This window comes from Schistosoma mansoni (genome assembly GCF_000237925.1).
Source record: "Schistosoma mansoni, WGS project CABG00000000 data, supercontig 0113, strain Puerto Rico, whole genome shotgun sequence".
In the NCBI taxonomy this organism is placed as follows: Eukaryota; Metazoa; Platyhelminthes; class Trematoda; order Strigeidida; family Schistosomatidae; genus Schistosoma; species Schistosoma mansoni.
The window spans coordinates 680,551-698,964 of NW_017386033.1; the positions used below are offsets into that span (position 1 = coordinate 680,551).

The 18,414-nt window shown below is 34.3% G+C and overlaps 1 protein-coding gene across 1 annotated transcript in view; it reads right to left on the reverse strand.

Moving 5' to 3' along the window:
- Window positions 1-6,447: 6,447 nt before the first annotated feature.
- Smp_122340 (kelch-like protein) overlaps window positions 6,448-18,414 on the reverse strand; it is a gene marked incomplete at its 5' end in the record, with an annotated part of 13,681 nt that continues 1,714 nt past the window's right edge. Inside the window, 6 exons of the mRNA XM_018790409.1 lie at window positions 6,448-6,761; window positions 10,336-10,637; window positions 12,003-12,463; window positions 13,308-13,527; window positions 15,341-15,579; window positions 17,002-17,568. Of these exons, the coding sequence (XP_018646320.1) occupies window positions 6,525-6,761; window positions 10,336-10,637; window positions 12,003-12,463; window positions 13,308-13,527; window positions 15,341-15,579; window positions 17,002-17,568 (2,026 nt within the window). The 3' untranslated portion in view covers window positions 6,448-6,524. The remainder of the gene's footprint in view (window positions 6,762-10,335; window positions 10,638-12,002; window positions 12,464-13,307; window positions 13,528-15,340; window positions 15,580-17,001; window positions 17,569-18,414) is intronic.

Consider the following 18,414-nt stretch of genomic DNA (forward strand, 5'->3'; position numbering starts at 1 on the left):
AATGATATTTAAAATCAATAAATAAAGATCCTATACAAATTAAAACTTTTTCTTAAACAGTTAAAATAGATTGTTTTAATTGCTTCTTTAATGTAAAACAGCATGTTTCTTCATAGAATAAGAAAGTATTTCTTGATTACTGGAATTTTCATTTATTCATTCCGAATATATATATTGGTTTATTCGTTTACTTGTTGTTGTGATTTCTGGATCATTCAAGAACTGAACAAAACTTCGATTTTATTCAATTGAAATAATAAATAAATAGGGCTCAAACACAATATGATATTAATTAGATTTGAATAACCAGTAAGCTACTAGAGTACTTCACAGTGTATATTTTATAAATGGGAAAGTCCTTTACTCCACAGTATCGTACTACTTATCGTAAGACAGTTGAAATGTTGTGTATTTGTAATAAGTTGACAAAATACTGGTACTGTTACTCGTATGGTTATTTGTTATGAGTGCGAAAAAAACTGCCACTTGCTACTTATTACAACGAAATGAGACGACTCGATGTAAGACAGATGACAATACTGTAGAGATAACGATTTATTTATGTGCCAACAAATGATTGACAAATGAGTAAAAAATTACATGGAAAATGCAGAATAAACAACTTACTAAATTGGTCTAAGGTCTAAGGTGACTTTATGAATTATGAGAGTTTTAATTATGTAGCGACTAATCTATTTATTTTTCTTCCAATTCCCCACATCTAGGAATAACAGAAATGGCTCAATTCACAACGGTTGTTTTTATCATGTCAACTGTGGTTCTACAATGTTTTACGGAAGACAATGATACTATTGATTATATACCATTTATAATCAACAATGAAGGTAAATGAATACATTTTAATCTTATATAGGATAATATATGAGTGATTCTACCCATAAAAAAGCTGATCTAAATTTTATTAAACTCTTGCGGTGAAATCAAGCTGTTGTTTGTAGCTTGTTCATTATTTCAGCTTTGATGAAATTTTGTATTTAAGATGAACTGAAGTCACATGATCCACACTAAAATATAATTTAGTGTAAGAGTAAGGAGAGAGTACATTACATACTTACTCTTGTTACTCCTCATAGAGGAGCATAGACTGCTCACCAGCATTCTCCAACCAACTCTGACCTGGGCAATCATTTCCAGTTGCTATTCATCCTTCTCATGTCTGCTTCCGATTCTTGACGTAGTGTGTTCTCTGGCCTTCCTCTTTTCTGCTTCCCTCCAAGATTCCAAATTAGCGCTTGCCTCATGATGCGGTTTGATGATTTCCTCAATATGTATCTTATACACTTCCAACGTCGTTTTCTTATATCCTATTCAGATGGAAGTTGGTTTGTTCTCCCCCGAAGTACAATAGGCTGTTGCTGATGGTATCCGACCAACGGATATTCAGCATCTTGTGTAGACAATTGTTTGCAAATACCTGTACGTTTTGGATGACGGTTGTAGTAGTTCTCGAAGTTTCAGTTACGTACAGTAGAACCGTCTTGATGTTCACATTGAAGATTCTGATTTATGTTGGCTGACAGTTGTTTTGAGTTTCACATGTTCTTCAACTGTAGTAATGAAGTCCTTGCTTTGCTAATATTTGGCTTTACGTCTGCATCGGATCCTCCTTGCTGTTTCCTCAGTTTTCCATTGCTTCTTTAGCTTCAGTTCCATAATGGTTCCTACCAGAAGGTGATCTGAAGCTTTTACTTTTGCAAATATGATTGATCTGATTCTCTGTAGTGGGATCCGGTGATACCCATGTAGCTATATTCATTCGTTTGTTGTGGAATATTATGTCACCTATAACCCTTGTGTTGAATCCACATAAATTTGCAAAGGAGTACATCGAAAACCTGATAATAACTTACAAACAATGATATGTTATTTGGAAACTCAGAAACCGTATTTATCCCCATATCCTCAACTATAAGTCATACTCTCGGTGTGTATTATCTGAAGAAACTATGCAGATGTTTAAGTTATAGAAGGCCAAAACGGATTAAAATGTGACATATACTGGTTGAAAGTCTAGTCATTTAACTGTTCAACCACCACTTGACGTAATTCACGATTCGAAACAACGAAAATATTGCAAATATACTATCCACTCATGCTATTTATCATTGTATAGCATGATTTCTTTTGGTAATTGTCAGGAGATTTAGTCTTTACCTACGATGGATTGAATTATTCTTTGAATTGAAAATTGATCTTGAAAATTGAGGATAAAGACTGCTGGCTAGCAATGAATTTTACACGGCCGAATAAGACTGAACTAAAAGCGAAATCCGGTACTAGACCAATACTTGAGTAAGTTCAGTAAATTTTTATTTCTTATTCTTATCTTTAAGATAGATATCTTATTTTAACTAAACAATTACTGATCAGTCATATTATATTTACACTAGTCAACTGATAAATAGTAATTAATTTTATACAGTCCAGTTCTCAGTAGTAAACGAAATCTAAAAACTAAGTTACAATGTACTCATCACATTGTCATTAGATATTATCATATTAAATACTGTAAGCAGTCACATAGAATCTGTCGTCCTTTATGTTGATTGAAATTCATCAACAATGCATATCTTCTATATTTGCGAAATCGATGGACACCGTGAGATTTGAACCAACAATTCAGACGTTATCATTCAGAAGTTCCAGATATCATGTATATGTGTGAGCTAGGCAAATTGGATAAAATGTAAGTGTCAACAAGTGTAAATAAATAAACTATGAATCGAATCAAAACTCGGTAATGATACCTATAAATTAACTATGAGTTAGCTTATGATGGAATTCAAGTTTCACATTCCAGTCACAATGTGTATATACTACTGATTATTTATTAAAACCGGTATACTAATCTGGTCTTGAAATAATGATGAAAATTATAATCAATTTCGTCCCTACTTATTATTACAACAAATTAGCCTAATTATCATTGGTGCATAGCTTTGAATAGGTAAAGAAGAAAAATCCAGATATTGAGTCCTTCATAAATTCACCAATTAATTAATATTATTCATCAGTACATGAAGTGAGAGTATTTATTAAAACATACTGATTTGAAATACAACATTTTGATATTTGATGTAGGTTTGTTCTCTGAGCTGGACCAAACCATCCAGCTCAGAGAACAAACCTACATCAAAATCACCCACCTGAGCTATAAATCTTCTCTACTATCTCAACATTTTGATATGTTTATTTCATTGAATATTAAATATCATCACATAGATTTTAATATGAAGTTATCTTTCTTTCAGGGATTGTAAACATCAATAGCAAAATACAGCAACACATTAATCGAAATTAAAGGAGAGGAATTCAAACTAGGGAATAAACATTTAGTTTCTGCTTTTTTTTATGGTCGAATTTGCTGATCTTTTCTTTGTGTAGAATACATTTTTTACGATAATTCTTGAGTGTTAACAGGTAATTAATCACAACGGGTGTAAGGTAGTTAACAATCACATTAAAAGATAGTTACGAGATATGGCATATTAATTGAAATTAGAAATATAAACCCGTGGTTGCATGCTCAGCCATCTAGAAGTTAAGCATCTGCTGCAAAACCTGAGGGTTCAGAGTTCGATCCCTGGTGAGATTGTGAGCATGCACTTCTAAATAGTCTGATACTAGGTTGGAGCATCTGTCCACTGAATCCTGGTTTTCAGTGGTTGTTCAAATAAGGGCATTCCTTGATTGTATGACAGTCCCAATCCTATAGATTGTTTAGATGAACTATCAACTTAATTTAGAGAGCAAAATTATGAATACCACGGTATCAAATATTTCTATCTTAATATTATGGGGACAGTAAAAGACTCAGCTTACAAGTTACCGAAAAATCCGGTGGAATATGGGTACATATAACGAAATACATTAGTTTAATTGTTATACAACTGATAATCGGATTAGAAATCTACCAAAAAAGAACTCGAAAACGAACTGTTCTCATTGATGAAGAAAATGGTTAAGGAGTTGTTAGTTAACTGTAATTTTAGAAAATTGTGTACAAAATAGACACAAAATATTAAATCTAGCTTTAAATTTACGCCAGCCTATTGATAAATTATGTACCCTGTTGTTTATTCTATATAACATAACATTTTAGATTTAACAAAAAATAGTGAAAGGATGAGCGAGCATATTGTGTCCCAATGTGTTATGTAACCAAAAAGGATTGTGTTCTATTTTGCCCAATCTATAAGTTAGTAATCAATCAGAGACTTTATTGATTTTATATCAATAAACCAACTAATTAATTACAATTATTGACCAATCTTTCATTTTAAAGTTCGCTCGTATTGGAGTTATTTGAATTATTTTTAAACTAAATTACTGACGTTACTTAATGAAGTAATCAGTCAGGAGTTCTGATGATTCAACGTTCCCACTGGGAAAAACATATAATAATCTATTTATTTGAACACATAAATATTGGTACAAAGGGGCACCAGATGTTTATGCGCCACACAAATCTCATTTGATTTGTGTGAGGGCTGTAATACTGCCCGGGTGCCCAGACCGAAACAGATGGTTCTCTTAGAAGGCCACACCCGGAGCCTTTGACCTAAAGATCTGATCCACAAGGTAGTGGAGCATCGTAAGGAGATGCAGTCCCATGGTAGCCGGTGATCTACGATCGATTCATACGCCATTTTTTCCCTCAGAATAATGGAGCCCATGTGCACCATTGATTTGGAAGCAGGGTTTTTCAACTCCCCTAGGTGAACTTTCCGTGTCCACCAACCCGGTTAAAGCGCCGGACATTCGCTTTTCGTCCTCTCAATTTCGTAAGCAACACCCCCGTCACTAGGAGGCATTTTCTTCACAAGATAAAATTCAAACTGTTCTTCTCTATGCTACAATGTTGTATGAATTTTTCGTAGCACAATGAGGGAATGAGAAAGACCCTATAACTATCCTGGTTTTAGCAAGTCACCACGGATAAAATCACCCCACCGTTTCCATTTCTCTATTTTTGAAAAAATTGTCAACTTCGTAATATGATATATCTGGAGATTATGGAACCGTACACCAAACATTACCATACACATATTTCTAAATGCGGTTTTACCAGTACATTGTTATTTGAAGGTGGTCTATTTCAACGAAACTGACTCTGTGATAACAACTCAAGTAGTGATTTCCCAGGAAATCCGTTTTAGAAATTATCTCTTCAACCTTCATAAATACAGATTCAGTCAGCTTGTGAAGTGTGATGTACCTCAAACGAAACTGATCCGAAAAATGTCACATGAAATTTCTACAGTTTATTAATAATATATCGGTCTTTTAACGTGCAAGGAGCAGTTGATTCTGGATATTGTACTGGCTATTACATTATCAACAGGCAAATACTTTTAGGATAAGCTGTAAACCCTAAGAAGCTTAGTTAATTTCTATTTCCCAATCCCTGATATTTACTGTAAAGCTTTAGGTCAAGATGACCTTGAGACGTGTTATATTTACTACCTACAAACCTCTACGTGTAAAGATGTATAGTTCATGATACCTGAGAAACTTCATGTCTATAACAAGGATAGAAACATCTGACATGAATATTTCATCACTGTGGATATCGACATACAACTTTATCATACCCTAATAATTCAGCCATATCTGATCATTCATAACCAAAAGACAACATAATACTGGTTTAGATAGATCAGTATATTTATACACGGATGGAAGTTGGTGTACGAACAATACAGTGTAGCAAAGACAAATCTCAAATAACATAAATATTCTTTCTAACCTAACTAATTTAGTTCACTAAAACTAATTAAAAATAATAGGCAACAATATTGGAAATATATTTCGGTTGCTAAACTAGTTTCAAAAAAACAACAACAGGAGAATAACAGGTCTCAATTTAAAATTAAAAAAAAACAGGGAGATGGGGGAAACTTAAATCAACTTGGTTGTGCAAAATCAGCATAATTTATCATCTGTTTTTTTCTTTAATATTCAACCAATTGCAGATATTCCTGCTTAAAAATAAATTGTCATCATAGAGGTGCTTTTATTTTTTTAAAAAAAAGGAGATCCAAATACTGTAATAAGAAATAAATACACATAATTGAACCATCGTGTAAGAGAGCAAAAAGGAAAGTGGGAAATGCAAAATTCTTTAAAAAAAAGATACGACGAGGATATTTACATAGAGATAATAAAATGTCTAACTGAAATCATATACATATGAAAGAAAGCAAAAGAATATGAATGAGTATAAATTAGTGTTAGAAAACAATCTATACAAACTAAACAGAAATATATCACTTAGTCACATAGTCACATGTAACAACGTATTATCAGTACAGATATGTCTCCGCATAGCAAACAGATTAACATATAAGGTATATACAGTATACAGTTAAAATGTTAACGTCAACAGGACAGTTATGGTACGTGAAACACCAAAATTTAAAAAAAAACCGACGAATTTACATATTTGTAAAATAAAAGAGTAATATTTTCTACATTGATGATAATGTTACGAGTATATGAAATTAATGGACTGAAGATGACTGGCCAAAAGGAAGGACACATATACCAACCCATCCTTCATGAGCAATTAATGAAGGTCCAGATGACCATTTCCAATCAGCGAAAGGATTAGAAGAAGATGGGATGACGGAGGATAGTGTAGAAGTCCCACCATTACAATTGACTTTAACTGAAGCGGATGGAATAGATGGTTTATGACTAATTAGCTTAGGTTTTGAGTTTTCTAGAGTCATCGTTTTCTGGAAGGGAGGAACAAAAGAGTAAAAGAAAATCGCCAAGCGATAAGATAGAACATATGGGAAACAAATAGGTATGTTAAACTTTTTAAGAAATAACAACTATAATGCACAAATATATTATTTATTTATAACAATCTACCCAATATTCAATTTATTCAAAATTATCAAATCAAAACTTGGTAATAATACCTATAATACGCAAAGTAATCTGTTACACGAAAATGACATTATTTATGAATTCATTCCCCAGGTGCACTTAGTTATGATGAACTAAACTCTAGATGTTAATGATACTATCCGGTTGCTGAAAAAAAGTAGGTGGAGTGAAGTGTTCGAACCTGTAGTGGCTGGTACTATGTTAAGCCCAAAAGGTTATTCTAGCTTCTGGACAGACCAATATATTCATTCTTCTCAGGCCACATCTTGACCTTGTCACTGATTCGCTTATTAATCTAGACAGTTTCTTATGTGATCGTATGTGTGTTAATTGCTTGCCCAATTCATCACATGTCTGTAACTTATTTTTGGTCTAAATGTTGAATCACGCTTGATTATATCGAGTTGATTCATTCACCTTCTTCACTGCGCGTCGTCTCGCTTCGCCGTATCCTCTTCGCTTAGTTTCCCTGATTGTCTGTGCAGATCAATGAGTGTACGGAATATTCGTATTCAAACTTCATTCTCGTATTTGACTTATTCAGTTCCGCTGTTCTCTAACGCGAATTGAGTCGAGAATTACATAGATGACATGTATATTTCAATAACAATTACCACATGATCTAAATGGAGTCAGATACAAGGCCAACAGTGATCAGATGGTGGCTTTAATATACATGTGAACCATGATATAAAGCCAACGATTGCCCAAGCACTGTTAACTTTCGAACACCATTTTCACTAGGAAACATCATCCGTTGGGGGAACCGGTGTTTGGACATACATAACACATTTCCTAACAACCTGATTTGGTGAATTTATACTAACTCATCTATCAACTTGTCACCCTTATCTATTACTCTGCATCTGACCTCAGAATTGCTAACTCGTCGGTCCCAACATACACGAGCAATGTTTCGAAGGCATCTATGATCGAATACTAGCAACCTGTGAATTTCCTGTATTTTAAAGCCACGTTTCATAGCCATGAAGTAGAACGGAGCGAACTGAAGCATCGTATACTGATCCTTGATTTGATAAATATCCTGCATACGACACGATTGATTCAAGTTGACAAACGCCGATCGAGCCTTCTGAATTCGTGATGAGATTTCTCCAAACACCAGACCATCAGCACTAATAGCCCTTAATCTGACTGCAGTTAGTATGAATGAATGCTATCGAAATATACATATCGTCAATCCTCGTATATAATTATCGGCTTAATCCACGTTAGTGAATAACGGAATGAAATAAACCAAATACGACAATGGATTTTTGAATGCGTATATTTTGTACACTCACTGATTTCAACAAACAATCAAGGGGACAAAGAGAAGAAAGCAAAGCAGATTGGAGAAGGCAAGTGAGCCAACTCGATTTAATCAAGCTTCAATCAATATTTATAGCCAGATTAAAATAAGCTACATTGTTGGGGATGTCAAATCCCCAGAACTTACTTGATAAGTGGCTTAATTTTGTAATTTTATTTTGAAAATTTGGATCTAACTGTTTTCGCGCCAAAAGCGCTCTTTTTACCTTCACGTCATATTTCCCACTTGTAAACTACCTTAAACGCTATTGGTCCATTGTTTCTTTGTGTGTGCTATTTATTAATGATGCCCAAGGACAATTTGTTGCTGTATATATACGCTTGACTTTTTCCCTTATTTGATTGCTGTGCTTCTGGTTGCTACGGAATATAACTTCCCCGCTTCCAACTTGGACTTCTTACCCTAGTTAGCTGGGTCTGGGTCGCGTCAGAATAGCTAGCTTATCGGTCTCTGGTCACAAGTCTTTGTTCCGTTCGCTACTAGTGAATTCGTAACGCTTCAGATATAACATACATATATGTGATGAATAAGATAGGAAATGCACACACGCGCTTACATTAGAACAGTCAAGGTTGACAGGCAAACAATTACCAAGGTCAAAATGAAGCTTGAGGAAAATGGATAAGTTGGTTTGCCCAGAAGCTAGAATAACCTATGTGGGCTCGATATAGGACCAGGCACCACAACTCCTAAAATAGGTGAATTGGTCGACCCGCTCTACTAATTCACTCTCTATTATCAATTCAGGCGTTGACGTAAACTAGTCCTGAGACAAAGTTCCGCATCTGTAAGGAGAGGATCGCATCTCAAACACGATTACATTGTCCCTCAAGGTAGTCAAAAGACCACATGTTGTAAGCATCTCCATCAAATAGAACTACGTCACCAGAGTGCTTTACGTTAACAAATGAATTTCCGAGTAGACGAACCATTGGAAAGTAAGACGACGTGAGCGTTATCTTTAAACGAGTGTTGATGATGAAGGTAAATAAAAATGAAGAAAGTGGACAACTCTGATGAACACCACTTCAGGTTGACAATTCTGATGACATTTACCCCATAAGCTCCAACTTGATCAGTAATGTTCAGGTAGAGAGCTTGTACAAGATTGATGTACTTCTTTGGTACGCCTTTCAATGAAAAACTGTCACAGAACCTTTAGATCAACAAAGCCAAGCCCTTCTCTTATATTTATGTGTGTATGAAGATAATTGCGAAATAAATATAAGTGGGAAATTCTTTGATAGGGTTATGTATCTTCATGGATTATGATGGCTGAAATACGTGGTATACAAGCATAACGTAATGTTGGTCAGCATAAAAATAGAATGACATAACTATAGTTCATAAATTTAATGATTAGTGAATTGAGTCTTGCTGAATTATGTTCCACTAAGTAATCATAACCAATAGTTGAAGCACTTATGTAACATGGCTTCTTCCAAGCCTGGAAATGCAAACAAACGGAATTCACATAATCTGTCCAATTAGCACGCCCAACTGAAGTCAAAAACATTTCCATTTTACAAGATCACAGGCATACCCTTCAAAATACTTCTCATCTTCATAATTACAATTTCCCCGTCATCTAATTTTCTGCTCCACAAAACAACCAATGAAATCCTCATATTTAAGAGCTTCATCATTCTACCTTCTTGCTAGGTTTGCGCGAACCTACGATTTTTCTTAAATCCGTTAGTTAACAAGCTATCCAGAGATCAAAAACACGGAAAGTCATAAACGTTCAGTATTTTTTCATCAACACAGTCGTTCTCGAATCGCATAATCCTTGCATTCTTTAGGTCCCTCACTAAAACCTATAATCTGTTTGGAAAGAGAAAATTCTTAAAGAGTTATCTCGGTGAACATCCTTTTACATGTTATGCACTTTCCGGATTTTCCCAAATTTTCATCAAAAAAGCCCAATGGTTTATTGTATAAGTTTGTGGAGATCGTTGAGTTTCATTTAAATCATGAACCGATCAATCTTAGACCACCATTGAAAACTTGGAAGCACTGATTTCAACAATTCTAATGAAACAAATAATCAAATTGAATTTACAAAAATTATAAACAACTTTTACCCGATTTTGTGTTGTTCCAACAAATGTAACCGCTTCAGATGAGTTGCATGAGGAAATAGACTCAAAATCAGAGTTCATAGAACATGGTTGATGATTACAAGAAATACCATCATCATTATTATCGTCATCATCACCATCAACATGATTGTTATAATTGTCAGAAATATTAGGTTTATTCAATAAATTAGACAATGTATTACATTTTGATTGTAAAACATTACTTGATAATGCATAGGGATTTTGTTTAATAGGAGATTTGAAACATTCAACTGTTCGTAGATGAGCACTACCATCATAACCACCTAAGTAGAAAGTGTTTTGATTGAAAATGAAACAATCTTATTGACTTGTACTAGAATATTCTAGATAAAATAGTGGTTCATAAGATAAATAACGAATTGGTGGATAGACCCATTGTCATGATTCAATTAGTTAAAAGTTGAATAGGTAATCTATTAAATCACACAATTTATAATGCAATTTTACCAGAAATTATTAAAATGAATATTTGTTTATTCCGATGAATATAGCCATAAAAATTGACCACGGAGACTAGGAAATAACTGTAAGCAACAAACTTCCTTCATTTTACCATAGAGCTTGTGGAGGTTATTGAATTTTATAGTTTACACCAAGGATCGATATTAGTTACGAAATGATTGAGAACCGATAAAAACTGGAGAACTGTTTTGTGTTGGTATGGCATTCTACAGTAATAAGCATTTATGTGCCCACCAGGGATCGAATTCAGAAACATGTAGACCATTGGATGCTGATTCATTAGTCCAGCATCAAGACTTGAAAGACCTAGGTTATGTCATTGATGAGGTTGTGGATGTTTACTACTGAAACGTCTCATACTAGGAGGAGACAGTTGTCCAGTATTTACTCGTTCTCAAAATTCGTCTAATTGATGTCAACTTATCAAATTCATAGAACTCATCGAATTCCCTCGTTTACTGGAAAAGAAAAAGTGTGCAGTTAGAAAAAATATTTACTTTTGCTCGTTTTTGCGTATACTATACACTGTTTCATTCCTTGATTTCATTTGCTTCTTTTGAAATATACTTTTTAACATTTACTTATTCCACCACAACTAGTATTTCTACTTTGGTCTTTCCCTTTTTTCATTGCATTAATTTCTCTTCCAGATATTCTAATATGAAATTAAATAAGCTGTACCTATTCCTATTTGTCCCGAATCCTACTTCTATATTTATGACTCATGACTGACTGGTTGACAATCCATGAAGTAAATAACTTTCTACCATATAAAGACAACTCTCTACAACTGTAAACACATCCATCACATTAAAATAATGAACAGTAATATGTTGACCACAAAAAAGAAACCATTTCAATGGTGTTTCATCATTGATATTAGTCAATAACTTGATAACCATGAACAGGTTTACGCATTCACTTTTGAGCATAACTTTGTGCATGGAGACTGGTACTGCTACCTGAATGATAATGTAAATGGAAAGGAGTTTGAATCTTCCGGACTAATGACTGAAAGTCAACTGCCTAAGCACTAAATCATAGATCCAAGATCGGAGTACATATGAACTAAAAGTCGCTTACATTTACACACATTATTATTAACAACAACAACGTGTCACCAGCTACGATATTATACTCAAGCCATCGAAAAAAACATGGCTCACCTATTGCATACAAACAACCCGCAGTTACAGCCAATCCAACTCGAGAACGAGGAACTGACAAAGATGAAATTTCAGTCCATTGACCATGTAAACCATTACGATCTGGACCAGTTGTAGGATCGAACATTTCAACACTTTGTAGGAATGAAGCACCATCATAACCACCGGCAACAATTATACGATCACGAAACGCAGTCGAACCATGTCGACATCGCCGATGTAACATACTAGCTACTGAATACCATACATTAGTAGGATTTTGCCGAATACCATTATTCTGATGACCAGTTTCGAAACGAGAGGATGGAAGTGTTCTAGGTAAATCTCCACCTTTTTCATAGCATTCAACTGTTGAAAAAACAGCTAAACCATTGTGTCCACCAATAGCATAAAGACGACCATTGAGAGCAACAAGACCACCAGCGGATCTGGGTTCATTCAAGCTTGATATTAACTTCCATCTAAAGAAAATAAACCAATCAAATAAGAAGCTTTAAAAAGTAACGTCATAATATAAGTGAGACTGTTTTATGCAAAGCATGCGCTAGATAATAAACAATTTTCAGTTTTTAAAGTACTTAGCATTACTAAGGTTAAATTCCTTAAAAACTGTGTTGAATCTAACAATTACCGATAGATGCTAAGTTTCGGTTTGTAGGAACTCCTACTAATTAAAATCAAACAAACTCAGTGTACTACTGAACAATATACATTATCATTGATCATTCTATTATTAGTTTGCATATTAAACAGTTAATCATCATGGTCCTGCTTTAGGCTAAGCCGTTTACAGTAAAAACCAGTCTACTAATATTTTTTAAAGTCACAAAGCAAAATGACACAAATGTCAGTCTCAGGGGAATCACACAATTTTTGGACGTTATAGATGTGGTTTATTGATAACGGATAATAAACAAGAAATAAGGATCCATAACTTCTTGTGTACTGAAAACGAACTATGGGAAACCAAGTTGTTTGTTGCATCATAGTGATAATTGTGCTTTTTTAACCCGTTTATCAGGCATAGGTTTATGTACTTGAGTCCGAGTTAAACAAAGTTTAAAGGTTAGTGATACTATTCCGTTGCCTTTACTGAAATAGGTGAATTCGAGATTCAAACCTGAGACTTAGTGGCCGAACTTTGAACACCATAACTATTTAGCCACATCTTCCCAGTACCTTAATATAGATAACAAGTCTGAATACCATGAATAATGTAATTACGTCAACTTGATCAAGTATACTTATAACTTTTAAGTCTAAATCCTGATATAACTTTTATTTTGTTGAAAAAACATTGCTTACGTATCTTGTTCTGGAATATACATCTCACATGTACGTAAAGATGTTTGACCATCAAAACCACCGCAAACATACAAACATCCATCATAAGCAGCAGCTCCTGCAGCACTACGTCGACAAATCATTGAAGCAACAGTTGCCCATTTTCCGGTTTTTGGATTATATACCTCAGTTGTACGTAAGCGAGAATTTCCATCAAAACCTCCAATAGCGTACAATAGTCCTTGAAATAAGTGAAAGACAAGAATTACTCTTTAAAAGTGGCCGATTAGTTATAATACTAAAAGAAGTTTATATACTGCCTTATGGAAGAGTAGCAGATCACTGATTGAGACACTTCAAGAACTCAAGCGATAGTGACAGATCTGAATTACTCTTTACTTAGAAATTTGGAGAAATGTGAAGAGTCATTAATTTCAGTAAACTAAATATCAGTTACTCATATGGATTCAACAGCCGTTACACTAAGCGCTGTTTCCTCCTACAGATTTCAATACAGATCCTCAAAAAGAAACTTCCTTTCATGGTGCAGGTAACCGGGAGGCAACAGCTGTCCTTAACTCTTTTTTTCATCTGGACTATGTCTAACTGAAAAGGTGTACCAATACATCAACTTTTATTGTAAGTAATTACAAGATTTATTCATTATTGCCTGAAACCACTGCAACACATAAACAGCAAAAATTGATTAATTTAAAGCCCAAATGATATGGCTTCCTACATTTGTACACTTATATGATTATCACATGCCATTGGCATTTGAAATCTAACTATCCAAAAAACTTAATCTTTCGAGTAATTTCTTAAGTATTTAAACTCACAGAAGACTAGTTAAGTTGCTAAGGGAGAGTCAGTCAGTCAGTCACAACAAAGAACTTCGTACGTACTTACATCAGTTCGAGCTGCCGTACCACATTAACACAGAGATGCAGTTGTCGATTCAAATCCCATAGTGGTAGAAGTAGTAAGAGTATAAGCAGTAATCCGAAAGATTAGTGCTTGAAGATGTTATTCAAGGAGTATAATCCAGTGAAATTTGAAAAGAGAAAAAAGAAAGGGATATGAAGAATTCAGAAGATTAGAATTTGGTAGAACACAAAGAGTGGATGCACCTTCGCCATTGCAAACGATTTTGAGTCATGTCATTCAAGGTCTCTAACCATCGATTGCTATCATCTCGCGAATCCCAACCAGGTAGTTTACACCTACCAACATGGCTCAGTCCACTTGTCAGTGACTTCATGGACTTGTGCCACGTTTTGGTCTGGTCGCCCCTAGCTTTCTTCCAACCTACTTCTACACTATAAAACATTGCACGTCGGGACAGTCGGGAGAGACAATGAAGAGTATTTTAGTAGATGCATAAAAAAGAAAACATCTACTAATGTAGGTGGGACTGATGATATTACGAACCAAATGACTTAAACATGAATGAAAAACAATCTAATCTTGAAGATATCCCACTTTTATATATGTATATTTGATAGCTATAATAACTTATCCAATTGGAATATTTTCAGCATTCTAGCCTAAAATGTTTCACATTACAGATATGAAGAGATCGCAACTTTAATTTCTATAGAAGGAGCAAAAGAACACCAGCAATCAGATTTCAGCCACACAAATATTTGTTAAGTGTGTTAGTAATTAAATAAAAATCAAACAAAATGGCATTTCCTTTACTAAGTGTAAACGAATAGGTTGATATTATGTGTCTGTGGTTTATCTGTTGAAGGACTTGAATTTCAATGAATATCCTAAAGATTCGTAAATTGTTCCGACTATGAATGTTTTGACTGAAAATTTTCACGTAAAACATATAGCTTGTAGTCCTCCATATGAACTAATAAGCTATTAAGTTACGCTTTTACGTTACATTTATGGCTGAACACGTAAAGTCGAAGTTTCAAAGAGTATAAGACTCATCAAGATTATGGATACATAATTTGCAGTGATAACAACGTCAAAACTAAGGTTCAAGGATTTCTTTCTATTATCTAGCTATTAAGCATAAAAAACTCGATATTTAAGCTTACCATTCAAAGCAACCACACCAATACGACTACGCTTAGATATCATACTTTCTGATAATTCCCAACGACCAAGTGAGGGATGATAAATCTCCACAATCCCATGACATTCTAGATCTGCATTCCAACCTCCGACAGCATAAATAACACCGAAAATATCTTGACATCTTCTAGGTCGACAATTAAAGAATTCTGACGTCTTCCACGACATAAGCAGTACATCACGTACTTCATCTAGAATATCTCTGCAAAAAGTAAAGTTTGAAAAACACATTCTAAATAAGAAAAAAATTTTACCATTAGTATAACAAAGACAAAACCTTATTGAAACTGATGTTCAGAAATATCTGAACTGAATCAATTATTTTTACTGTTTATATGGAGTTTCATAAGACATTGATAGTCAGTCTTTAACGTTAGATCTGGAAACAGATGTATATAGGCACAAGTTGATATATTCAGCGTTGGAACAATAAAAAATTAAAAAGATAAACAGCGGAATCGGGGAAATACCAACAATAAGGGTATCGAGAAAAACAAATCAGTATATAATTCAAAACGAACAAACAAAGTCAAGGATTATATAGTGTTTAATAATGTCATGCTCAAAAAAATGACGAATGGAAGTGTCGGTGTCTCTACAACTGATTTCGACCTAGGTCATCTAAGGTCTCCAACCATTAGTTGTAACTATCATGTTGATATAATGCCCGCAGATCTATTCTAACAATCAGGTTTCACTTGACTAGAGAATTAATGACCTACAAGTTGACCTCCTCCAACATTTTATCATGTTTACTTTGTGTTCGTATTTTGTACATAAGCGTGTTACTTTATCCTTTTGAAAACCCAATCTTCGAGCCAGTGATTCTGTTTTTTCTTTGCAATAATTCGGGAGGCTTGGATCAATAATACAGAATCGTGAGCAGTCAATATTTGACTATAACATAACAATGTAATTTATCTATGGATTAGCACGCTTAATAATAGAAATTTTCGTCTTATCACTTATTAAAAGCTCCCAAAATACATGCATTCTTCAAATAAGAAGCTCGTAACTTCAAAAATGGATTGGTTTAATAGTCAGTAAATTTAAAACCAGATGAAATATCTCGGCCTCGCCACTATTCGCCTTTTTTGACTACTTGAGTACTGGTTAGAATACGATGCAGTAGTAAGTGGTGGCTGAGCATGTACAATGTATGTCCTAAATATCTAGATCTATGAAAGTTCACAACTTCATGATTTTAGGAATATGGAACCTAAATTAACTCCAAATGTCTGAGATTCAAAGTACTCACACTATCACAATTTTGCACCAGTTTCTTATCCAGAGCTTAAAGCCGTTATGGTTTTGATATTTCTAACTAGCTAGTCTACAATTCATTGGAAAGAAATACATGAATACACGGATCGAAGGAATTTCCCAGAAAACATCTGATGTATTGAAGCTAAAGTGAGGTAGTAGATAAATCACCCAATATTCATCTACCAAGTCTCATGTGCTTAAATGTGATTCTAGCTAATACAATTTAGGCAGCTTAGTATTTTTAGTTTTTAGATAGGAATCGAAAACCAGATAGTAAATACACGAAAATTAACGTAACTACTCGACCTAACTGTTTGTTACTATTTGAAAAGACGTTTTTGTCCGCAGAATAACTTACCTACAACGAATATCCTTTCGAATAAGATCATGCCGCGAAATAACTGAGAAAATGTAGTTAACTGGAATTAGAGGTAGTCTGATTCGCCGAAGAAGGCATGGAAGAAAGTCAGTGCGGGGTTTGCTACTGAATATTTGTGTAGAACAATGAGAACTATGAGGATGATGTGTAGAATGTAAAGAACCATTACAACACGAATTTTGATAACCAATTTCACTTGAAACAGACGGTTTTATCGAATGGACATTACCATCATAATTTTCAGGTAGCTCAATTACATTAACAGACTCTGATATGACAGAATTCGTTTCAGTATCAGGATTAGGTTTTGTTTCAAATTCAACCCAAGACATAATTATGTCAAATAAGCGTTCCTCACTGCTGACATTCAGTTCATCTGACTCCAGTAATTCCATTAATTCACATCCTTCAAGATTAAAAAATGAAACTGTGCGTGCGATATCTTCGAAATTTTTGTAGATGTATGTCTCACAAGCAGATACCAACTCTGCACATAGAAAGCTTTGAGCTAGATTTCTCATCGGTAAAACTATGTCGACAGTCAATCTGTGAAAAAAAACATCCAAACAACACCACTGAACTTTATAAAAAAAGAGCATAAAAAGTCAGTGCAGTAAAATATCACACCAGACTTAAGGTCAGTAACTCTTTTTCTTATTATTATACGACGCACAAGCATACAAAAACAACTGTGAACTACTTAGTTGTCTCAAGATATAAAACACATTTAGTTCGGAAATATCTTAATTATGAAATCTTAGAGAAAGATTACCATAACAAGCATTGACAAAAAACACTGTCAGAACAATTAATATAACACACACCAAATCTATTTTACTAGGCAAGATGTACACTTTTAAACCCTTGGCGTTGATATTACATACTGGTTAATTTGGGGAAGATAACTTAGGACCTGGTATGAATATATATTGATCCAAGGTACCACACTTCAGATCAGTACAAAGACAAGATATTAGCAAGATGTAAACAAACTGAGAGCCAAAAATAGCATCGGAGTTAACAAAAAATGATCAAAATAGACAGGTGAGGTTGAATAACAAATTAATACTTTAGGGACTTACAACATTCAGTTGGAGGACGAACTAGAACTAGCAAATCATTCAACAATGTAAGCACTTTTCATTGCTACTAATATTATGACAACTATGTTTAGTCTAGTGCATCTATCATAAAATTCTGCCCTAACTGTCACCAAACCTTGACAATTCTTACGTTTGACTTACTTCTTCAATGTAACACACCCATCCAATGAACGACCATATTATTAGAAGGGGGTTTTGTGGAGATTTTAGTAATTTTATATAGTTGAGATCATGAGTCAATTTAAGCTAGACCACCAGGGAAAACCTGCAAGCACTGGACAGCTGCTTT